The sequence below is a fragment of the Orbicella faveolata genome, unplaced genomic scaffold (assembly GCF_042242905.1).
Source record: "Orbicella faveolata isolate gen_17 unplaced genomic scaffold, um_ofav_v1 contig_13, whole genome shotgun sequence".
In the NCBI taxonomy this organism is placed as follows: domain Eukaryota; kingdom Metazoa; phylum Cnidaria; class Anthozoa; order Scleractinia; family Merulinidae; genus Orbicella; species Orbicella faveolata.
The window spans coordinates 29,220,451-29,245,691 of NW_028301540.1; the positions used below are offsets into that span (position 1 = coordinate 29,220,451).

Genomic DNA, 25,241 nt, shown 5'->3' on the forward strand with positions numbered 1-25,241 from the left:
GCTCATTTGAGGAAAAAAGTTAAAGAGTTTGACATCGCAGGCCGTCTTGTACTCAGGCAAGTGGTTTATGATGGGCTTTTGAACAATAATTCATTACCGTTTTAATGGGTGATTAGGGATCCACTCTGAGAAAACCTCCAGAGCGATTCATCGTTCCTTTGTCTTCCTTTCTTTCGCTTTATGTAATGTTTTCCGACAGCAGTGCTATCAGTGGTAAACAATAACTTTTAGGACGTTCATTCCGTCATCAAAGGCAGGAGATGATGGATAAAGCTGATATTGGGCAAGCGGCAAAATAATCCGAAAGAACCCGTGTAAAGTCAAGTTTAGAAGCCATTTAAAGGGCGTCTTTGTCCCAGTTATCGAGAATACCATTCGAGTTCTTTAGCATAAATTCACATGCTAATTTCAACAGCAGGAAGTTTTATTATCTAAACTTTTTAAAAGCATTATTCGTCAAACAATTTTCTGAAGACGGACAGGAAAGACTGCTTAACTGCCTTAGGCACAATTTCGGTCTCAAACTAAATTTCAAAACTAATTCAACATAATTTCATGAAATTGAAAGCGTTTCTTTGTCATAATACGTAATGACTAAAATGAGTTGCGGAAGGATTTTGCGTCGGGGTTTTTTACTGTCAAATTGACACAAAATAGTAGACTGTATATGAGATTAGAAAACTGATTCTGTGAGATTTGAGTAAATTGCCGAAGATGGATTGCCCATTTGAATTATAATCACAACTCAGACAGGAAATGATTTTTCAGCATTTCAAATAAATCTTGTTTTATATTTTTCAAAGCGAAAGTTCCAATCTTGGCGATTTATTTTGTCTTTTAGCATCAATAACGATCCTTTATTATTTCAAGGCAAACTGATACTCTGCAATTTTGTCCATAGCTATGCCGTGTTTCTTCTCCTATCTAAAAACCGCATGATGTCACAGTTTGTATTAAGATTCACGCGGCGATTTCCACTGGTCTCGCAGTTAATACGCTCAACTTTGTAATTAATGTGCGCTGCAGCGAAACCTATAATAGATTTACCTCTGAACAGTCTGAAGTTCGAACTCAATGATAATTAAGTGTAAATCTGCATATTGCGGTGATAGCATTCTTCACCCACTTTACGGGTCGTTTTGAACTGTCAACGCAGCGATCTCTTATAATTTTGCGATGACAGCAACCACTCGACACGAAATCCGGTCCGCTTTACATGTGGTCGTTGGGCTGTTTAGATTGTTGCCAGTTTTCTTCTCCTCTTGTACATGGTTTGCTTCAGCCAAGCAGTTTACTATAAATTTTAATTTCGTTATCCTGCGAAGAACACAGACGGAGAGAGCTTCGCCAGCAGGGAATTATCATTTAAAGTAGGTCATTTGCAAGGCACCTGCCTCAAATTGTCTGTATGTTTACAGAGCAAACAAGAAATATGACCATTTCCCTTATCGCTGCAAGCAATCTAAATAACAGATATTTGAGAATTCTTGGGAAAATATTTAAGGAAAGTGCCACCGCAAAGTTGTATTTTGTTCAAATTAATTCGGAAAGCAAAACGAAAGAACCAAATCGAAGAACATTCGAGCGTGACAATTTTAACACGTGATTTTTTCCGTGGTAGTCAATTGAGCGTAACGAGGCAAAGAAAGCAATCTGCATTTGAGCCGTGATGAATTGACAGGTGGGAGAATTGAAATCTCCCGCAGAAACCCTTTGATATTGGACTATAAGAGATATCCACGGGTTGCAAGAAGATGGTCCAACCAAAATAGACTATTACGAGATTATATGCCATTTAACGTGCTTGGACACGAAAGTGAAGTAAGCCCAGTATCGGGCATTCATTGGAAATTACCAGTCTACGACTCTGCCAGCACTTCGTCCAAACCGACGTCTCAGCTCGGCTTGGGTTTTTCACCCGCTGTAAAAGGCCTGTGGTCTCCCAGTATGTTCTTGCTCTCCGTGGACAGAACGAGCCAGTTGGATGACTGTTTTGTTTTTGGCATTTCTATTAGCATAGTGTGTATGTAACGCTAACCAAAAGCTTATCCACGCTTTTCGAACTTGAGTCGCTTGTGTTTAGCATAGCAATCAAATGTTGCATCTCGCGGTTGCTCTGTCGCATATTCTTCAATATTCATGGCTCTATGGAAGAGATATCTAATCTCTAGATTTTTAATGGCTCGACCGAGGACGAAATGTTTATCTTTGGTGCTAGTTTCCATTATTCTGTATGTCGTCGGCAGTTTTATCTGCTTGCATATTCGCGGCAATGGAACAGCCAAGTTTCCTAGTAACGTTCTTGCTATCGAGGGAAGTAACCTTAAAAACATCGATCTCCTTCATCTACAGCGCAATAGCGCTGAAGCACGTATCAGCCAAGGCTTTGACGACTACGGTGAAGCAACTATCGACGAAAACGTCTTCGATAATGAGTTACGAAAGCTACCGGACACTGAATTTACAAACATGGAAAGCAACCATTCACAGCCATTGAACGGACCAAGGCGAAAATTTTTGTTTGTGTTTCGCTATTATGAGCAGCTAGGCCGAGCAACGAATAACCTTTTGGATCTGGCCTCATTGGCGAAGAACAAAAATCGACTCTTGGTTGTACCCTTCGTCAATAATTCTCGCATGTCTGGTTTGCCAGGCGGTGTGAGTCATTATTTTCGCAAGCATGAGAAACCATCACAACGGACCTACGCATTGCTAAGCGAATACTTCAATTTGGAAGACTTGAACTTCAAGTTAAAAGCTCGCGGTTACAGCACCTTGAACAGTTTTCGTGACTTCGAATCCCACTGCGCTAAGAGATTCAATATCGTGATACACTTTTTATTTGACGACGAAAACTACAAGAGGGACACAGCTTCATGGTACAGGGTGAGTGACAATGAAGTTGCTACTATGTACAACAAAGCGAGACAACACAATGGTTGGATTGATTGCTCTGCCATGAAGCAATCACGCCTCAGCAAGCAGATTGGCTTCAAAGTTAGTCGTTATATTTGTGTGGATCCGGAAGTAATAAGAACCGCAAGCGATCTTGAGGACAGCGTCCTCAAAGGAGCGAATTGCGTAGGTATCGTTCAGTGGAGGGGAACTGGCGAGGACCGTGTCCACTTTCCTTTGGATACATCTATTACGCAGCCTCTCCGGCCGTCCGATCTCGAGTTTAACCCTCGACTCGTCGAGCTGGCGAGAAATTTCGTGAAAAACAAATTTCGTGGAGAATTCATCGGCATCCACGTACGCTCCGAGAGGCATATTGAGCGAAAAGGAATAAACGTAACTAAACGATGTATGTTAAAACTAGCAACTCGTGTACAAGAAACACGGGACGTGTACGGTATAAAGCAAGTATTTTTAGCCTCAGATTTAACCGATTATGGATCGGATACTTTGATGAATTATGCAGAAACGAACTACCGTAGGTCTCTTTCGATATTTCTCCACAAGGCCTTGAACCATCCCGAAACGTTTGAACCAAATGGAATTCTTTACGACACTGGTGCTGCGGCAATTGTGGAGATGAACATCCTTTCAATGGCGACGAGACTTTTTACATTGGGTGGTGGGAATTTTCAAGAATGGGCAGTGGCGATATTCCGTAAAAGACATAATAACGAACAAACAAGGGTACATCGAATGTGCGAACTTGTTTAGTGTTAAAATTCTACGCCAAGACGACGAGGAAAATTACCGTGTTCTCTTCGTTCACGGAAAAAAATGGCGCTAAAACTTCAACGGCTTTCAGGAAAATTCACGACGCGGCTACGCGAGGTGAAGCATATATTTATTTATTTTCAAGTATCAATTCTCCGGCTTCACTGTAGCAGCAATCGTTTGAAGCATGTGAATTAGTGGGGGAATAACAGAGATTTAAAAGAAAAACTATTTTCGATATGAATATAGAAAAATAGCGTTTAGACAATACTTCCCATGCAAAATTCCATCTGGGAATATTTTTTCAAAGCCTTTATTTTAATGAATTTGCTCTATTTATTTAGAATATTATTATTTTTACTCGCGACGGGTAAATAGTTAAAGGTAAAAAGGTAAATCTGTATGGACCTTTTTGAAAATCAAAGATCTAATAAGACTCATCGAGAATTTCCAATCGATTAACACCCGAGTGCAGGCTTAAAATATCACTGCAAATTTCGTGTTTCCACATCTATATTTGCCAGCCAGCACGAGTGCTACTGTTGAAGTGGTACTTCAACTACTCGTCGCCAAAACGGGAGCGATATTTTTTATCTCTAGTACTTGAGCCTAGAAGTTTCTGTAAAATGTCAATGAAAATTGTTTCATATAACCACTCTTCTACAGAAATTATGATTACTGAACATGAGGCACTTTGGAGCACATACGAAAACATCGCCAAAACAAAAACATGTTCTGGTTAATTGCCTGATCGGACTGATCGGATCGGATCGAACTATGGCCGTACATTCCCTTAAGTTTTTGAAATTTCTCTATAATATTGGCGCGAGAAAGGCGACAAGCCTCGCAACTTGTTTTTGCAAAGTGGTTCGACTTGGAGTCATTTCAGAAATAGTGAAGAGTGAGAAAAACTGTGGAATCAGTACACACTTGTTACCGTAGTTAGGCCACTTATTGTTCATTCGACATTTTCCAATTTGTATTTTCTCACGACAGCCTCTGATATTTTAATCACATGGCAAAGTGAATAAAATTACTGCTTTTTGCTTGCCATTTCAATTCCTAGGTTCGACAAAAAAATCAGATTTCGTCCACATTTCTATTGATTTATTAGTCGATAATTCGGTGCATTGAGGCTAGTCGCTGATAATTTTCTTTTTTTCTCATTACCTTTTTGCATAACTGACACGATTTTGAAATTGTTAAGAGAAATTAGACTTGGATTTCTTTGGAGTTGAAAGATTTAACGCGTTGAACACAAAGTGTAACTCAGAGGAATTTGCTAGCAAAGTGTTCAACGTTTATTTATTAGCGACATTTAAGTTATTTAATGAAGTTTGCGGGGGTTAAAAATAAAATGTGAGAAATATTTATTTAGTAGTTGCTTTTGAATTTTTTGCATGACAGATTTTACAATCATTAACAAACATTTTGAAATGTTTCCCAACAAGAGTGTTTTCCCATGTCGACGCAAGCAAGAAAATAAGAGTTTCAATTCGGAAGTTCTTGTGATAGAGAACATATATTAAATAAATATTGGTGCCAAAAGTTTTCGTCGTCGGCAATTCAAGTGTTAACCAACAGGCCAATTTCTATAAAAATATTGAAAATATTAAAATTATAACTTGGCACCGAGCCTTAGGGGAATAAAACAAAAGAAATTAATTATTCATCTCGATCTTGATGTGATTTTTTTTTTATTCCCCAAGTCGCGGAGCCACTATGAATCAATGCAATGCTATTTCATTCACGCTGGCTTTTTGAGAATTATTAACGTTCTGGGGAAGTAGTTTTGCGGGTTACAGTTTCATTGTTAACTCTCCCGCATGTTATATATCCGAATTCTGCTTGCGGGAAATCCGCTTACATTGTAAATTTCACGCCATCTTCCATACTTAAAATGTTCTCTTCCAGTACAAGTAATGGTTATATGAAGTCTGCCTTGAATATTCAAGTTAGGCTCCGCTTTTGAATAATCGTTTCATGGATTATGGCTGCTCAATCAGATACCTGCACATACGTCATAGTACATAAAAGTACTTCTGCAAGTAATTTCTCTATGTAGATAGCCATTGTTACTGTCGGCATGGTTTAGTTGCATATATGACTGCTACGGAAGCGTCTGAGTATACTACAATCTTCAGAACGATAAGGCGTGAATATAGTGCGCGAGAAATTGTGCTTGATAGTTGTGGCTGCATATCCGTGCCAACCAGCTCAGAAAGTAGAGTGAATTTTTTATTACAATATCCTCAATCAAGTATCTTGATTTAATGTGGCTAACCCAGTGAACAAAATGCCTACTAGTTGCTCTCCGTGATTCTCAGCGTCTTATTTGGGAGACTAGATAGTTCTATGAATATTGTTATGAGAAACGAGACCGCTTCAAAGTTCCCATTTGACTTTTCGTCACTCGTCATGACGTAGTAGATACTGGCTGCAGCTCGTGGTCCGTGAAGTTAACAAGAAAAATATTGCTTAAAAGTCAACGTAACTGACAGAAAACTCCCATCTAGCAATCTTGAGGCAACAGCCGTTTCTCTCGGCAGACAAATGCAATGTTACCTTCGCAAATTCCACTGTGACTCTGCTAGTAACGAACCTATCTTCGTGTTTATCAAGTTGGTCACCGATAAGATGTATGGATCAGTGATATTGAGTACTTCACACTACAAGTGCCTAAAATTTGTTAACGCTCAGAACTAAAATAAAAGTACGCGCGAAATTAGAATAACATGACTGTGAGAGTTAATATATCATATCTGTCTTGAAAAAAATACCATTTTGAAACTTTAAGAATAGCTCTTGCTGAAAATAACGGCTATTTAGTTCCCTGTTGTCTATGGACTCTAATGCACTGTCTAACACGGTCACAGCTCAACTGGTCCATTTTCCTTGACAAGCGGTTAATGCAAATGTTTATAGTTTACGAAGTGTACGAAGGAACAACAAATTTTTCTTACAAAGTTCACGTTGAGAAATCTATTTGTCCGTGTCAACTGTTAACTTAAAGCGGCAATGACCTTTGGACCGAGGAATATGATTCCAAAACTAGCGAGTAGTTTAGGGTTTCGTATTTACTAAAGTTGACCGAAGAGTTCCTTGTCCATAGATAAAACTGTCATTAGAGGTAGAGGGCCAATGAAATATTCATGTGCAGCCAAAGACAATTCAAAAATTAAAGTACATCCTTCCGTGATTTCAATACAGCTCACATATGACGGAAAATGTGGGCTGCACAATGATTACGACAACTGATTTTGGCGCTTGCTTGTCGGAAAGGGTGGAGCTTGTTATGGACGGTTAGTATGTCTGAATTCGATTTTAGCGATAACAAATCATCAATAAATTGTGTCTAATTATGTCTCACTGATAAAATGATAAAATAACAAGACGGCGATATATTGCCGCATATGAGTATATACCGCAAGTTATCTGGCCGACCTGACAAAATGTGCTTTTGACAGGATGCAAAATTTTAAATGCTCGCCTGAAACCATGTTGTTTCCTTCTTGTCATTGATTGACTGTTATCTCACTGGCATGAATTTATTAACTGATGCTTTCATTGCCACAACAGGTATCAATCTTGTTACAAAATCTTTTCCATATTGCGAGTTGAAAAGGCCGCGGATTCATATATCTTCATTAAAAGTAATAAATGATATGTTTTAGCCAGGACGATTTTAACATATCTCTGATTATGGCTAACAATTGTGATCAATTATGCGGAAAGACAACAGGAAAAAAGTCTATAAAGATATTTTATTGAAAGACTTCTCATAGCCTACACATAAACATGCCAAGCCTGCGTAGCTGCCGGGATTTTGCGCTCAAGTGCTTTGTTTTTCGGGGCGGAGTCTCTCTTTAAAGCGCGACGCCGCGAGGAGAACGAGGAATTCGCGCGCGAAATCCCTCCAGCTTCGTGGACTACAACACGCCGCGGTCACGTGATTAGCCCGAGAGAAGAAATTTTAAAAGGACTTCCTCCAACGCTTGTAATTAGCTGTAGTACTTTTAACTGGCTACGTTCTGGAGAATGACACGATTATTATTTATTTCCAGGGCGAGATGCTCATATTAGGGAGTTTAAGGACGACGGCAACAGTAACGGGAACGTCGCTAAACAAAAGGTTTAATGAGCATTACCATGGCTGTGCCCAAGCGTTTACTCTGCACTGTATGGAGAACGCGAACGACGACGGCTAATCTTATAAACTTTGATTTCAAATTTAACGCTTTGTCCCAGATTCAGTTTCGTGATAGTTGTGACTGATAAAACTCCTTATTTACTGAGTTTGCAACGAACTTCGCTAAAAGTGATCGGCTCTCGCAACCATCTCATTAGATCTCACAAATTCTGCGCGTCGAATCCAATTTTCACACTGAAAACAAATAAAAGAAAACTGAAAAGCTCTTTCTGAAAATTTTGTTACTTAATAGAACATGATAAATGATCTCTGGTTATTTGTTGAAAGAGAGATGTCATATATACAACATAACGCAACATTACGAATGGTTTAGGCTGAAAACTATTAAGTTTAGTTCACTGGCTAGTTTCGACTGAGAGCAAGAGAGTCTCTTGCTAAGAACCATAACAACGGGAACCTGGCTGAATTTCGTCGACGAAATTTTCATTGATTGCTACCAGTGTCATTTGCCTTTAGATATTTAAAATCGAATTCACGCACGCTCACGTTTGTCACATTCACCTAAGTTGTAAAGTGTTTGTCAAGATAGTTAGTCCTTTATTTGTGCCAAACACGATTACAGAAACAGTGCCAACAACAAAAAGAGTTGACATACTCCAAGTCCGTCGTTTTAATTCTCGGACATGTAAGAGTTCGACGCACAAGTCAAATGAATCAGGAAAGCGAACCGCAAGTCATACCTGCTCTGTATTCCCTGCGGTTTGCGTTCGTAATTCATTTGACTTGTGCGTTGTATTCTTGAAACCAGCTATTGAAATTTCCTTTTTTAACCTTGAATGAAGGAAAATATCTCCCAAGAATAATAATCTAAACGTTTAAACGTACTAAAGTTTAAAACAAAACGAAATCTGAAGCTGCATTCAAACATAACATCATGTATGTCAGCTGGTTTCAATTTTCTTGAATATATGTGTTGCAACAAAGGTTGTAACCTCGAAATAAAAATGTCTTCAAGGGAGGTCACTGCTAGAATTTATTCTCGTCCTGAGTGAGAGTGATCCGGATTTAACTTTTTTGAGTCCCCATTTTCATCTCGTCCCAGAGTGAAAGCGATCCGGTGGTTTCTACCTTGTCCCCAGTTTCTGCACGTCTTCGAGTGACAAATGTAAGATGGGGGTCTTGGTTCAACGGCGTTCCCAGTCTCATCGCGTCAAAGCAACGCGCGCCTCTGATCCAAGCTTCCTTCGTTCGGGTCAGAAAGCCCACTCGTCCAGAGTCATGCCTGATAAACTATCGCTCGCGATGGAGCCGGCGATGTCTTGGTCTGCAAGAAAAATAAGCAGTTTATTTTTAGAAGGTTGCTTCTTTTAAATTGCCACACTAACGTTTAAAGGACATTATCCTGGCGATAAATCGTCTATTGCAAAGTACATGTATGACCGGGAACTTGCTATAAACTTGCTTTATTACTTCGTAATATAAAGAAGCCAGCGTAAGAAGTGGTGAAAGTAAAATAAGAAAAAAAAAGACAGCTAAAAGGAGCAAATAATAACTAAAAGATGGAACATTTCAGCAGAATGGAAATTTTGATTTCTTGAGGTTCTGTCTTGAAGTCCTATCACGAAATCAAATTTGATGAAATGCAATCCATTTCCATCAGTGTAATCCAGTATATTTTTTCCCAAAACACTTGTTTTATTTTGCTCTGTAGAATCTTTTGAACCATGCAATCTATTTGCATATTTGGTGGCATTTGGCAAAACATCGTAGAAAGTGGGAGAGAAGACTTTCGATATTCAGCCAGGAGACTGCTCCTTTCAAGCACTCTCACCTATCCGTTTGTCTTCCTCACAGTTGGCAAGGGATGGCACGGTGGACAGAAGTTCAGGCAACAGTTCCTTCGTCTTCCGCTTCACCTATAAACAAAGACAAGAAGCTACTTTCATTTGCCGCAGCCACAGCAGTTAGAGTGGAACGAAGACAAAAATATTGCTTGTTCGAAAACGAACAAGCTAAGCAGTGATGAAAGCGCGTGACCGGTGACACGTGAGAGGAGCGTCGCGTGACTAACGAAATACTATCCACGCGCTAAGGCCCGGTTCATACGTCGCATTTCTGCCGTGTCGAATTCAATAAAACGAATTGAATTTGACGGAAATTCGACGTCTGAATCGGCTCCCGCATTTCTGCAGCACGTTGTCTTGTCGCATTATCGGTCAGAAATGTGACACCGATTCAAACGTCGAATTTCTGCCGTGTCGAATCTAATACATACATCATGTTAATGTATTGAGCATGCGTAAATTTGGTCCCGCCAAAGTAAAAGAAGAAACTTAGCCATCCTCGTCCCAATGCTACCTGGCAGGAAAGCGTAGTGGCTCAATAATCACGTTGCTGATATGCTAGATGCAAGACAAGCATTGTCTTGTCTTGCATTTTCGTTGCACGTCATTGACTTTTAACAATGCCTTCGCTGAACATATTGCAACACATACTGCTACATTGTCAGCCTTCTCCTTCTCGTTCCATTGACAATTTTTTTTTTTCGACATATTAAAGTCATTCGTCGCTCAGTATCTTCGCCCGACATATTGAATACTTAAAAAAATTTTTTTTTTCTGCCTCAAGTGCAACACAAGTGCGACGTATGAATGAACAGTCGCATTTTCGTCGCACGTAATTGGATTGAATTCGACACGGCAAAAGTGCGACGTATGAACCAGGCCTAAGGCTGTGAAATATGCCTCTCGACCGTTACAAAAGCGCGCGATGTTAAATCTGTTTATCCGCTAATAACAAAAAATATCATCAATGACAGTGCGGTACATATCTATTTCTTTCAGTCTAAATGAAAGCTCCATAACTGCGAGTTTTGTACCTGTTTGAAGAACAGATGAGAAGCCAGCTCTGTGGTTGTTGGTCTGCAAATGAGAAAGAGAATACCGTAATTACTATTTCAGAACAAAAGGCTAACAACTCATGATGACAGGTCAAGGGTGGTGCCTCTAGAAAACATTACCCGACGTTTTTCAAGTTGGTCGTTCGTAATCAGTCTTATCCTTCATAGCAAGCGATCTCGTACGAAGAGCTTTTTCCGCATTCTGGCCGCGCGAAAATTGGAATGACAGTAAAAACATCGACAAAGCATGGGGTGGTGGGAAAGCGAGGGAACGCCTCGTTCGCCCTACCACCCCCTGCTTCGTCGATTGTTTTGCTCTCGCTCCAATTTGCGCGCGGCCAGAATGCGGAAAAAGTTCTTCGTACGGGAACGCTTATTACGGAGGCTAAATCAGTCTCAACAATGTCCTAATCTTTAACCAGCCTTGTTGCTTTTTAGTTTATGATGATCTATTTGACGTTTTTTTGCTTTAGTGAACTATAACTATTTTAAGGTTTAAGTCTATCGGAAGGCTCTGAAACATGTCTCTCGATCCTTACGAAAGCGCGCGATGTTAGCTCTGCACACTGCAACTAAATAACCAAACAAAAAAAAAAAAAAAAACTTGATAGTAGATCGTGACATAGCCCTTTTAAAACGGCAATCCTTAACAAGATGTCATATATTTCTCGAGTTAATTTCCATTCACTTTAAGGCGATGACTATTTAAAAGTCAAAGGAAAATCGCGTCCACTTAAACGAAGATCTCGGTGAAAAGATACCAGCAAACGTTAAGTTGTACGTGTATGTTAGAAAACAGGTGTGGATCTGACGCCTCTTCCGTACCTTAATGACGGATCTCTTTGCAAACACGCGTCGACAACCTACGATAAGGAAATACATAAAATACTGTCAAAGAAACACACACATGTATAACCACTTCCTTTACGCGGACATCTCGTTCAGATGTACACAAAGTTCTGATCGCCCCCCACACACAAGAGCCACGTACCACGTACCTTTTGACAAGTGCATAATTGAATAAAATCATCACATGCATATTTATTTATTTAATACACAAAAGTTGAGAGAACTTCTCCTACCTGTTGAAAAGCAAGGGTATACTTTCCCTGGGAGGTCACCTGGTTTCCTTCTCTTCCCTCTCCCAGGGATGTGACGCCACTACTAATACCCGAGTCTGCCCCAGTGGTCAGATGCGCTGAGGTGTCCACATCACCCACCACTAACGAATCACACAGCTTGGGAGTACTACCCTTGAGCTTCTCAAGTAAGACCTGTGGATGAAGGAAAACTGTAACTGAGCGAAACTGTTATTGTGCTCGTCACAGAGCTTAAAACACTGTTAGAAAACAGCCCTTGGAAAATACGCGCGCTGATTGGTTAAAAATTGCGTTTCTACAACTCGAAAGAAACACAGAACTAGCACAAGCTGCTGACGTAATGATGGCGCGAGCAAAGATAATTTACATTTTGATGATCAAAGTAAACAAGTTGTTTTCTTTTTTTCGTCGCAGTGTCATCTAAAAGAAATAGAAAACATGTTCTCCGTGTTTATCTAAGATTTGAGTTTTGGAAACACTCGTGGACGTTTGGGAGAACTCAAAGAAGCTGTGCAAACACTCGCCTGAAAATCGAGAGCGAATAATCTAATTGTCTTAGTATAAATCTACTAGTCGTTCAAAACTTTATCTAAATCCTATTCACAGACACTTCGAAAACGCAAAGAAGCGGCCGTCATTTTGTGAACAAGAGCACACTGCTACGCTACTCACTATCTCTCACAGAATAGATAGTGAGTAGCGTAGCCAATCAGAGAACGGCATTCGTGATAGAACGCTAGTAGATTTATACTAAAATTCGATGGAAACACAGTACATGTTGTCTCTTTCTTAATTAAAAGGGTTAGAATTGGTTATGTTATGGCTTGCTCCAAATAGTAAACAGAAGAGGTAAGTTTCAATACACACATCCTCTGACAAGTGTTTGTGTGACTGTGTACCTTGGTTGGAGGCATTCCAATGTATGGCACAGTTCCTCGCGCAAGCTGTATAGCAGTGATACCAACACTGTAAATATCAGACTTGACATCATATCCTTGGAGATCCTGCTTAAAAGGAAAATTGAATCAGATGTAAATGTATCTGTAAACTGGCCAGCTACCCATCAGTTATCTGAGGTTATGTTTGTAATAAAAAAGGGGCATGAACGAATCCATGGCATTGCTGTTGAGTGCAGTGTGGCTGAGTGGTTAGGGTGCCGGACTTGAAATCAGGAGGTCGCAGGTTCAAGTCTTGCTCTGACCACTTAGCCGGAGTTGTTTCTCGGTAGACCCTAGTTCAACTCCTTGGTCATGCTTATAAATAGCCAAATGGTCAGCCTCCTGCCAGTTGGGATTTTTAACCATTATTTGTTTCATCATAATTTGATTTCATTAGCCCTGAAAAGCCCCATTGGGGGAGTGGTCAATTAAGATATTTATTTTTATATATTTAGTGCGTGGAGTGGTGATTTGATCTGTTTTCTCGCTGGTAACCATGGCTCAGGAAGATGAGACCAGTAATATCATAAAAATATTCTGACAGTGGCAGCCAGAGATACATACTGCGTCAAAGATCGGCCCTGCAGTTACAAAATGAACTTATAGGCCCTGGGCAAAAATAATGCCTGAAAAACAACACAGGCTCAGAACACAAGACTTTGTAATACTGGTGAAGTGCTTTAAAAACTGAGCTGTCAGGCCAACTTGGAGCAGCATGTTCAAATTGTGAGTTGCAATACAATATCTAGCACAGCTTTTTACTCAGCCATTTTTAGCTCTTGTGTGCCAAAGCTTCTGACCTGTTGTAAGATCTCTGGTGCCATCCAAGGTAAAACAGCGACTGCATGTGAAGGAAAATGATGAGCCATTCTTGACTTGCTGCCTTCTTGCGGCAGCATTATGGACTTTCTCAGTCCTGACAGACACACTGCACCATCCGTACCAATCAATATATGACTTCCTTTTACTGCCCTGTTGGTAAAAAGTTACATATTTGTTGTGATGACTGTCAAATATATCTTACTTTTTAACCAGGAGTGATAAATACCTATAGCACACTCAGAAATAAAGATAAAGAATGGTTGGAGGACCAGGGATGGTGCAGTGGTAAGAGTGCTTACCTCCCACCAATGTGACCCGGGTTCGATTCTGGCCTAGTGCCACATGCGGGTTGAGTTTGTTGTTGATTCTCGCCTTGCCCCAAGGGTTTTTCTCTTGGTTTTCCTGTTTTCCTTCCTCCATAAAAACCATCACTCCAAATTCCAATTTGACCAATGTAGAGGAACCGTTTGAAAACAAGCTAAAGCTGATGTGGCTTCCTCTCTAAATACTGTAATTCGATTGTTTGTGTTGCAACTTCTGCCTGACTTATTCATTCTTGAGTGAGAAAATACTTGAGCTGAATACAATCTACCTGTGAATAATGCCCATTTTGTGAAGATAATCCAGCCCCTGAAGAATCTCCCACAGAACAGCAGCAATAAGAATCTCACTCATTCCCTCTGAAAAACTAGACTTCAGCATATCGGCACAGGACCCTGGAAATATATTAACTGAATCATAATCATCATCAAAGTTCACTTTTTCATGATGTGGATAAAAGTAAAACAGAAAACATTACAAACTTTACAGTTGTTGTTCAGGTGAGAGGTGAACAAAAATAATATGTTAAATATTATGGAATAATAAGGACCTTAACGGAAGCTGCCATGCAAGGCCACAATAATTTACAATAAAAACATGGATGTTGGAGACATACCAAATTGCATGAGAGGAAGAATATTCCATACTTCTTGTCTGGTCACAAATGAACAGTAACATGGCAGAATATTTGGATGACAGAGAGATCGCAACACTTGGACTTCATACTACAGCAAATGATTATGAAACATCACATGAAGTTAGAACACAAAAAGTATACAAAACATTCAGCTTTTTGGCAACTCATCTAGAAAGGTTGGGTTTAAAACTTGAACAAATTATTTCAATTTTTTGAAATAATTATCATCATGGTAAACGTACATGACATTTAGCATTAAAACAAAAACTTGATATATATATTAGAATTTTTAAAAACAAAACAATTCTTTTTCATTGTTGGCAACAACTTCAGCAGAACTGTGCAAAGGATGAATCATGATGTGCAATCACGATTTACAGGCCAATCATGTTTTGAAACATGGTCTAGTTCTACTCACTGAAATCAGATGCTAGCGCAAGGTAAATACACATAATAAAGAAGAGGCAGAGATCTTCTTTTTGCTGACTTACAGTTCACTGATCCTTCTGGCGATAAAAATCAACTCATGTCATGATGTAAATTATGCAATTATATAATAATTATATGTCGAGCTGTGAGAACTTCAAAACAGGCACAAACCTTCAAATTTTCAAACTGTTCAGCATTCTGAACATCCACATTTGTCTGCTTTACAACTACAAGTGTTTGTGATGAGCAATGACGAGCGACAAACACTTTAGAAAGCCCACCAAAGCCTTGACCTACAAAATAACAGTTTTAAACGAAGACAAATGTTAACTCTACACACCGCTTTAATAATGTACCTGTAGACAGCTTTGTTCATTTCGGTCAACAACATAACAATATTTATTTATTATAAGACAGATACACTGTAATTACGAATTAGAAATTACAGTATGAACTGTCCAACTACATGTATTTTTGCACTAGAAATATTTGTTTGACTGTCACAGAGTTGATCATGGAGCTACATGTAACATCGATATCATTTAGAAATATTTATGTACTCTGGCATTCCATCCCTTCCCAGTTTTCTCTTGCCATAGTACTTAACCCTTAGTGGTGTAACAATTAATCAAATTCTCGGTTAATCACGATTATGACCATTCGGTTTAATTCACAATTCTTTGATTCCATGTTTCGATTTTGGTTCAATTTTTTGCATACCTTTTCCAGGGTGCCCTCAGTGAGTTATTATATTGTGAAATCAGAATCCAGAACTCTTTAAAATGTGCATTTTTGATTGACGAGCAAAGAAGTTTGAAGTTCTTGCGCCATTTTGTGTTGCTTGGTTAAATGTTGCCCTTCTACCACCCCTTGAAAATTTCCAAATAAGGCAAACCACGTGCGACACGCTCATTGTCACGTTCTCAAACATGGCGATGAATGGTTTAGGGTTGTATGCTGCTTACATTGTGTATCATGTTGTACGAATTTAAAAACATTAATATTTTGCATAATCAAATTGAAATAATCAAAATCGAAAGGCAATAAGCAACACTGAATCGAATCGCAAGGAGTATGAATCGTTACACCCCTATTAACCCTAGATGGAGGCTGGATGATTGAGCCTGTCAGTTGAATGATTCTGGTACAAAACATTAAAGTGGGACTGCTGACAATCCACTAAAAAAAGATAAAAAAAAAGTCTACAGCAAAAATGTTATTAATTAAATAAACATCTTCTCACCAATGAAACTTAGTAATGAATAATCTTCAGGGTTTGGAAGACACATTACTCTTGGTTGGTGACTACTCAAAACTTCAGACATCGTTGAACAAAGAGGAGATTGCTGCTGGTGATTTAACAATGAGTTCATGCAAGAATTAAAATGGATAACTGTAAACAATCACCATTAATGATTAAATAATATATCAAATAATTTATTCAGATTACATTTTGATTGGTTCTTATTTATGATCTATTGGAAGACAGACGTATAGATGACATCATTAACAATTTTCTTGTTTCTTTTTTACCGTATGTAAAACAGATAGATTCCATGTTGTCATGCATCTGTTCAGTAACAGATCACAGAAGACATTCAAATATGGTAAAAACATCAGTGACACAGTCGCCTAACGGCTCATTTGCCAGTTTTTTGTTCTTACTGCATTTTGAAAAATATTGCAAACTGAAGAATAGTAGACTTCTAATTGAATTGTGCATGACTAACTGACAAGCATGTGGCTCAATTGAGTCACTGGTGTTCTAATTCAAGTCTGTAACAGAAATCTTGAGAGTTGCTCGTCTCTTCAAGCTTGCGCAGTAAGGAACAAAGACTAGGAAAAAGGTTGGTGGTTTTCAGAATAGGAAACCTGCAGCTACCAGCCTTTGATGTGCATTGGGGGATCATAGGGTCCATGTAAGGCAACTACATGCTATTAAGAATTAGGATAAATTTGAATTAGCTATATAATTTCTTCTATAAGATAGGAATACAAACCTGATTTGGAACTTGATTCACAACTTCTTCGGGAGAGACGGCTACATGTGCCGTGTCAACACAAATACACTGCAAAGAAATGTGCTTAATAAGCTTGAACATGGTTCACATAATTTGTCAGTGACAAAAAATAAGCCTATATTTTAACTCTATTCACCATTCACACAGCACACATTTACACAAATAGGACAGTTTCCTGCATACCAAGTGTGACATGAATCCATTTAATAATTGAGGTCACAGTTGACGAGAGCTAGATATTTCAAGTCAAGACAGATCAAAGCTCATGCAAAACCACGAGTGGATCACGACCATGTTGGATTGATTGGAACACAAGAAATATCACGCATTTGTACAGCTGAACCTTGGCATAAGTACGTGATCCTTTCTGTTCGATCAAAACAACAAAGCTTTTACATAGGACTGACGGCACAAACAGAACACACTATGAGAATTGTGACAAAGAAGTTGAGTTCACAACTGCTTGTTGATCTTCTTGAACGAGTGTGTTGTTGACCAGAACAATCGGGTCTTCTTGTCAGCGGATAATTATTGATCGCTTTGTATTTCCAATAAATACTACAAAAATTACACCTCTTACAGCCAAGTCCTCGGTAGTATAGTGGTGAGTATCCCCGCCTGTCACGCGGGAGACCGGGGTTCGATTCCCCGCCGGGGAGGGCAATACTTTTTCTTCTTTTTTTTTTTTTTTTTTTCTCTGAGATTTCTATTTCTTCTTTTCGATTCTATCTCGTTATGTTATGCAAACATTTGAAAAGTACATATTTACAGGATAGTAAAATAAATGATTTTACGATCAGTATATTTAAACCAGTATAGAATACAGTGCGATGTCAAGACAAAGTCTTTTAGTCAGATTAAGTGGATATCAACAAAACATAGGTCTGTTTGTCCTTTTAAAGAGCTATAAGCTAAAGAGCAGGCTTTACCTAGAGATGATTTCCAGTCCGTACTGCGCAGTCTCGGCACCCTAATATTTTATAAAATAATTTTATAAACATAAAAAAACACTCACTCGATAGACTGCGAATCGATGTCGTTGCGAACCACATACCTTACCTTTGAGGTCTTTCAAATTCTTTTTCCAGCTGCTTCATAGATTTTTACAGCTGCAAAGATGTTTCATCAAGTTATATGAGAAAGAACGAACATAAAGCATTTCCGTCCGTAGTGGCGCTTTGAATTTCCATCATGTAAGTACAAGTTGCGAAATGTTCACATTTTGTGACGTCACGAATGAAACAAAACTAAAAACGTAGACAAACGCTCGAGAGTGCGCAGTACAGACTGGAAATCATCTTTAATGCTCAAAGGACAGAACCGCCTAAGGGCCTGTTTACAAGGAGAGAGGATGACCCTAGCAAGCAGGTTACCCGAGCAAGCGGGTTACCCTAGCAGCCAGGCAGCCAGGGTTACCCGGGTAGGTGGGTTACCCTATCTGCGTGCTAGGGTTACCCTGGCAGGCGGGTTAACGTTTTCCCTTCTAAACACTCCAGGTAGGGTTAACCCGCCTACCCAGGTTAACTTTCTGATTGTTTCCAGACCCTTTGAGTGTAACCGCGCATTAAAGGAGCTACGCCACGGTTTGCGCATATTCAAGTTGAGCCTCAATTTTTCAAAATCGTTGTTTGTAATCCGTGTCAATCTTCTCCATCCTTAGCCCTCCTTGTTCCTTTATGGTTTATCATTATGTCTTTGGTGTTTTTCTATCTTATTAAACTGTCATTTTCAGGTTTCCTACCATTTAAAGGTAATTTTCATATGTGGACAAAATAACTCAAAATACGTGACTAAGCTCCTTTAAGTTGTCTCGGGTTGTGGGGTTAATCTATAAACTCTTGGTCTTCGGCCACCGTAGCTTGATTAAAAATATAAAACAAACAGCAATGATAAACATTTTAAAAACACGCATTTTATGAACTTGACGTTTCGTATGCTAGTCAACATACATTTTCAAAAGGTATAACCGTTAAAATGTTTTGGAAAGCTATTTATGCTGTATCAATGGCGGTCTGGAACCTAGACAGAAAAACATCTGCAGTAGAAATTTAAGACGTTTCAAACGGAAACTGTCTGTAAAGTAAACAATGGAAAAGCTTTCTTAGTAATTAAGTAAGAGGTTTTCACTGCTGACATTGGCATTCAATGCTGGCTGCAACTCCTGAATAAATAAGGTCTCCTTAATCTCGTAATGGTAGTCAGACTTGCCTGACGCCAAAATGTCAAAATGGTCCCATTTGATGTTGTGACCAGTTGTTTTAACGTGATCAGCAAGAGCAGAAGAGTGATCATGTTTCGCAAGGGCCTTGAAATGTTCCGTTTTCCGGTAGTAAAGTCTTCGCTTCGTTTTCCCAATGTAAAAATCATTGCAGTCCCTGTAACTAGCTTTATAAATGACTTTGGATAATTGTGATCGGTTGAGACGGTCCATGTATGGGAATTGAAGAAGGATTTGATGCGCCGGGTGTTTTGAAAATAACTCTGACATTAACAAAAGAGTAGAAACGATCTACGCAAGATTTTAGACACTTAGTAATATGATTACTATATATGGAGAACTATATAGGGTAATAAAATAATAACATCTTTTCGGGGACTGTTGTTACGGGTTCATTTGGCTTGTTCTTGTTCTTGTTCAGGACGTCATTGATATCAAAAGTGATGATGCCCTGAGGGTAGCCATTTTGCACCAAAAGCCTTTTGAGATCCTCGACAGTAGATTGTAACAATGAAGCGGTGGAGCAAATACGGAAGCAATGATAGGTTAGCGTGCGGACAAGGGTTAATCTACCTGTGAGATTTTGCTTGTAAACCAGGGCTAACTTTAGCCTTATAGCTAGGGTTAAACCGCTTGCTAGGGTAACCCTCCCTCCTTGTTGGTACCGTACAATATGGCGATGTTCATGAAAAATTCAATTTCTTGGAAATACAAGACTTAATTAAGACCCCTGAGGATCTTGCCGAATTTTCTTCTACATGAGTGTGAAATTTAAGGAAAGTACATAGTGGTACAAGTTTTTACACGTAGCAACGGCCATAGCAACGACTGTTTGACCAAAAATATAGATTAGTTTTAACATATATGAACGAAACTATTTAGAAAAAAAATTTTAAAGACATGCACAACTCGATTGGTATAATTAATTAGTTGTGAAAAGCTTTGCCTCGAATTGCCATCACGGGCTCACTCATTTCCCTTATGAAAAGGAATATTTCGCCACAACTGTGGTAACTTTTTACACTGAATAGAACAACCATTGCACCCCCTCCCCCGATATCCAATCTGCACCCCCTCCGCTATTTGTGGCTTGTTAAATGCTTAATAATTCGTGTAAGAAACTTAAAGGATATTTTTCTCAAATGTTTACTTTTGTACCGACTGACTTCGCGCCAACATTTCTACTTTGCAAGGGTTTTAAGTAGAATTCCTGCTAATCAAAGGCCAATAGTGTCTTGATGATATAAACCTAAAAAATCGTAGCATTTTAACGTCTGTCACGTGACATGAGATGATTTGTCCACTGAGTGTGGTATAAAATAAGGTTATTTCCAAATAAAGCCTGTAAAAAGCACTGAAAATAAGAGTTAACTGTCAAAACTTAGGTTCGTTGCACAGAACAAAAAAAACTTACACGATATGCTTATTTCACAGTAAAATCTTGTTTTGTGAAAGAGCAGGAAGTGTTGGCGTCAATACTGTAAAACACTACCTCAAAAGGCTGTGGTTGGTTTCCATAGCAACCATTTTGAGTAAAACTTTCAAAATTTAATTTCTCTTCTTGAGTGCAATAGCACACAATTGATCTTTCTTCACCATATTTAAACAAACTTTTTGGTCCATTTTACGGTACCATACCACCTTCTGGGAACGCGAAAACTGGCTTGCACTAAAAACGAATCGGAGCAGTTTTAAACGCCTCACAACTAGGTACTGGCCAAGTTCCATGACGCCCGGTGATACTTTTTGCCAAAATTTTCGACATGATGTATTCGATGTAATTTGGGGATCTCATGAGCCTTATCTTAATCAATGAATTAATGAATCTCTTTCCTCAATCAGTCTTTGTTTCATCACTGGTGATTTACTTTAATTAGCCAGTTTGCTGTTCAATAATTAGGTGGTAGACAAACGTATATATTCCAATCGTTAAATTTTGATGTAGACTTTGATCACTTGAAAGATTTGTGTGATATAGATACCTTCTTAAAACAAGCAAATGGAAGGTCGCCGTCGCAAACCTACGCTGATGAAAGAACGGCGTCAGAAAGAAAAAAAACTGAAAAGAAAACCTGGCGGAAGGAATTTCGTCGTAAACACCAGGTCATAGGTTTCGGCAAGACCGTGTAGTCAGACATAACTGAACGTATGAATATATCTTGAAATACCATGCACTCGAGCTCATAAGTGACTTTACTGTAAAATGCATTTAAGTAAGATGTAAAGATTTAACCAGACTGAGCATCAGTTTTAGGTGAGCGAAGCTCCTTACATATACGAAAGTTATTATTTTCTATCAATTTCTTGCTAAATTCAGGAAAAGCATTCTTATTCCATGATCCTTCTTTGAATACGAGGGGGTTACTCTCTTTGCAAAGAGATTAGGCTTTCTAAAGACTGTGAAGAATTTGGAGCACCAGCGGGATTCTCAGGAAGGCAAAAGGCGAAAGTTCATTTCTTAAATGATCAGTTTCAATGTATGGCTGTGAGACCTGGAAACTTTTAATTACGAAAACAATAGCAAAGAAACTGGACGCTTTCCATGCAATACAACTGAATGCATGACAGCATGAGCTGGGCGCATACAAGGACGTGACTGACAAGGTGGCCCCGGAGCATCCCTCACCAACGAATCCAGGATCTAGGAGATCATAGGAGTAAACAGAGCACGTGATGAGTGATTGTGATGAGTGTTATGTATAGCACCACCGCTGACCACGGTTCACGGTTGTTCAGTTTATTAAGACACGAGGTCTAAGTTTTGATCCAACGTGACGTTTGTGTCTTGAATATGTAACACGGTCATGATCAGAAGTTGGATTTCGAGCGCCACCGAATAGAACCTACGTACCGAGCGAATTCGAAATGGCTGAGGGATTAGGTAATTCGTCGTTCAACTGGCCAAGGATGAACTGAGCCGCATCGTACTTAGGTAAGGAATGGGAGCGGTTTTATCAACACTGCGCCGGAATCGGAGGACCGTGACTCATTAAATGGCCAAGAAGGAGAAAATCTGCAACCTTCTGAGTTTTGTCGATGTAAAAAGCCGGGGGATTTGCCTCACCTTTTAGTGGGAAACTGTGAAAGTAGGAGCAGGAGAAGACAAACAAGACGTCAATGAAAGAGACTCGACTGAAAGAGCCGCCGGAAATTTCAAAGCACACTTCGAAGCCAAGAAGAACCCGATAATGGCAGTAGTCAAGTTTGATCGAAGACGCCAGTTACAAGGGGAAACTTTGACTCCTTTGTCACCGATCTTAAGCTGAACATTTAACAATGAGATCAGACGTGGAAGATGGAATTGTATTAGACATATAGTAAGGAGGGACAGAGATAAACACTGTCTAATGTCATTCCCTAGCTATAGTCGGTTGGTTTGAGCTACACTCTTTCGTTTTCATAATTACGAATATGTTTTATAAGAATATCGTGGCTGAAATTTGTGATATTTTAAGAATACCTTAAGAATATTTTATAATTAAACCAGAGGCTGAGATTTTGAAACAAACATAGTTTTGTATGCTACGTTGAAAATTTGTCAATAGAATACAATTATGTTTTTAACTAAACAGTATAAAATTCTTCCTTTCTCTAAGCAGCAAAACTAGCCAAGAAGCAACAAAAACAGCATTAGCCGTACGTTCGACTGATGTTTATAACGCTTCTGTAAGAAGTTATGTACGTCATATCAAGCTTTAATGCTGCAGGCTGGCTTCTAAATTACTTTAAGACCATCCTGCCACCAAATATATCCGAAAACAGAAATGCCATCCGCTTTAATCTAAGAATATTCACAAGAATAATTTCAGCCTAAAATTGACCAAAAAATGGGAATATTCAGCCTCGGCCGTAAAAACAATAGTCTTATAAGAATAAAAAGAGTGTAATGTTCCATATCATCACTTTGATGAACATTTTTTGCCATATAAAACCCTTCCATCGATGTCGGATTTGTTTTACTATCGCCGCAGTGAACACATGTACAAGCTGTAGATTTGTTTCTTACACGTGCTGCTAGAAGATGTGGCAGACTTAGGCAATACGTTGTCTCAATACTGAAGTAACGAAACTTTTCGTTCTACGGTCTACGTCTTTAGAGGAACTCCCAATATATTTTCATTGTGTAAACCTGCTTCCACTTCATATGGTCTTCACTCTTTTGTTTTGCATGCAAAACGTGGAACCGATCTCTACCCCAGAAGTCTACTGTAACTCAGTCATTTCAAACGCCTCGTGAAAACAGCCTCCTTTCAGGCATGATTACTGATCACTGCACTCGGATTTGAAAGATAAATTTTGATCATGTAGACAAACAAAATAGTTTACAGTAGTTCTTGTTGTTTTTATATTTACAATGTTATTCTTCTCGAAGATATTAGCTTCTTAGCTAATCTGTAAATTCGAAATAAAATAAAAGTCATGTATATATGTTTGATGAATACAAACCGGAGGATATGGCCCAAAAGACTTTCCGTCTTGCAATGCAAAGTATTAATGAAGCAGTTTCAAACGGTCGTATCGATTATAATTCGTTGGCCCACCGATTTTCAGTCGACTGGCTTCATTTGGTGTAGATTATCTCTCGAGAGCGTAACATCGATCAGCCTCAATTACCACGACAGAAGTCAGTTTAGCGTATTTTCTTCAGCAACATTTAATGCTTTCGATCATCAATTCCTGGAGGGCGGTTCTGTTAGAGTCATGCTCCGCCGGATTCTAAGAAGTTTGTTGACTTTCGTCCTTTTTCGAATATAGTCGTTCTTTCTAGCCTGCTCATTGTATATAGTGCAGAAATTTAGCTTGATTTCTAGATCTACTTGACATACTGATAAAATTAAATTTATTGGGGTTTCTGGAGGAAGTTAAACTTCTCACGAATCAATCAATCCATTTTCCGTCCAAATTTTCATTTATTAACTGAATTCAGACGTCTTGCGACTTTTTTTCTCCGTCTAAACTTTCGCTCCGGATGTTGAAAATGGCGGAGCTAGATTTCCTGAGGTATCATTGAATCTATTCAGTACAGACAACTTCGGCGGCGCTAATCATCTAGTTAGTTTCACCAGCATCGCGGAACGATTGTATTTAACCCTTTGCCTTTTGGCAATCGGTTGGTTAACTTGATCTGTCAGTTTTTTAAGAAATTCTTGTTGTCTCATTCCCTGTTAGACTCGATGTTAAAACACTCGAAGAGAAGGATCGAAGATGCATGATTCTGACCACGCACACCATTGGGTGAACATAGACCTCTTCAAATAAATCACTAACGTTTCTGTATTTAAAAGAGCTCAGAGTTCCAAAATATCACTTACTTCGTTGAAGAGCTCATCGTAAGATGAACGGAAGAATTGTTGTGACGGGCGGTACAATAATTACGTTCGATATATCGACAGGGACTGTAATAACCACACCCCTTCGCTTCCGTTCTCTTGGCACACGATTAATTAATGTTGTAATTCTTCGGCACTTTGTTACAATGGTGTAGAAGTGCTTTGAGATTTTTACGTCTCTAGGTGGATTTGTCGTAGCCAGCGCTGTTTAGTTTGCGATCACGTCAAAAAACATACACACACCGCACACACACTACAGCCAGTAAAGCACTCTATGGCCAAACAGGACAAAGTTTGTAGTCACGGTGATCGTTTGAATCGGAGTAACTGCCTTCCGTTTACCGCTATCATTTATGTACTAAGTGCTTACCTAAATAGTTCTCGAGTTTTCGAGCCAGGCCGAACTTTTTCAGCGCTAAAAAATCTTAAAGAGTATGCATCAGCAGTCGATAAACAGTAGAACATTTCGGAGGTTTACACCACTCTGTTAAAAAAATACCTATCCGTCAAAACTTGGCGTGACAGATTAAAACCTCAGTTAATAGTTCCGAGATTTGCTAACTTGGGCTAAAAGAATTCGTTTCATTGTCAAGCACCTCTTACCTGTTCATCTTCTAAAGCGGAGGACGCCATCATTTCCAATGAACAAATGTCTATAGATGAGATTCAAAGACGTGATACTGGTTGAGTGGTTATTAATACCTTTC

General features: G+C 39.1%; 2 protein-coding genes and 1 non-coding gene across 6 annotated transcripts; 2 read left to right on the forward strand and 1 right to left on the reverse strand.

Moving 5' to 3' along the window:
* The first annotated feature begins 50 nt into the window (after positions 1 to 50).
* Positions 51 to 8,842, forward strand: LOC110065553 (uncharacterized). Its single transcript, XM_089285990.1, has 2 exons — positions 51 to 3,786; positions 7,734 to 8,842. Exon 1 carries the CDS (start codon positions 2,140 to 2,142, stop codon positions 3,667 to 3,669), a length of 1,530 nt encoding a protein of 509 aa, XP_089142116.1. The 5' UTR covers positions 51 to 2,139; the 3' UTR covers positions 3,670 to 3,786; positions 7,734 to 8,842.
* LOC110065513 (STE20-related kinase adapter protein alpha-like) lies at positions 8,396 to 25,241 on the reverse strand. 4 transcript variants are annotated; one of them, XM_089285992.1, is made up of 13 exons: positions 25,138 to 25,241; positions 16,966 to 17,034; positions 16,209 to 16,314; positions 15,137 to 15,258; positions 14,516 to 14,624; positions 14,171 to 14,294; positions 13,557 to 13,728; positions 12,718 to 12,822; positions 11,801 to 11,992; positions 11,544 to 11,581; positions 10,698 to 10,740; positions 9,651 to 9,735; positions 8,396 to 9,143 (listed from the first exon to the last, which is right to left on the reverse strand). In XM_089285992.1, the coding sequence occupies exons 1-13, from the start codon at positions 25,168 to 25,170 to the stop codon at positions 9,073 to 9,075; spliced, it is 1,269 nt and encodes a 422-aa protein (XP_089142118.1). In that variant the 5' UTR covers positions 25,171 to 25,241; the 3' UTR covers positions 8,396 to 9,072. The 4 variants fall into 4 exon arrangements, with proteins under 4 accessions (XP_089142118.1, XP_089142119.1, XP_089142120.1 ...); XM_089285993.1 differs by having other exon boundaries at positions 16,209 to 16,311; positions 25,138 to 25,240; XM_089285994.1 differs by lacking the exon at positions 25,138 to 25,241 and adding an exon at positions 17,170 to 18,564.
* Positions 17,574 to 17,645, forward strand: Trnad-guc (transfer RNA aspartic acid (anticodon GUC)). Its single transcript has one exon. It is a non-coding gene; the product is annotated as a tRNA-Asp (tRNA).

Bases quoted from the DNA above. Each gene is read 5' to 3' on its own strand.
- LOC110065553 (XM_089285990.1), top strand. From the start codon at position 2,140: ATGGCTCTATGGAAGAGATATCTAATCTCTAGATTTTTAATGGCTCGA.
- LOC110065513 (XM_089285992.1), bottom strand. From the start codon at position 25,170: ATGATGGCGTCCTCCGCTTTAGAAGATGAACAG. The intron at 14,625-15,136 runs GTTTGTGCCTGT...CATTTGCTGTAG, and splicing joins AACAGTTTGAAAATTTGAAG to TATGAAGTCCAAGTGTTGCG. The intron at 9,144-9,650 runs GTGAGAGTGCTT...TTTTTCTTGCAG, and splicing joins TGAGGAAGACAAACGGATAG to ACCAAGACATCGCCGGCTCC.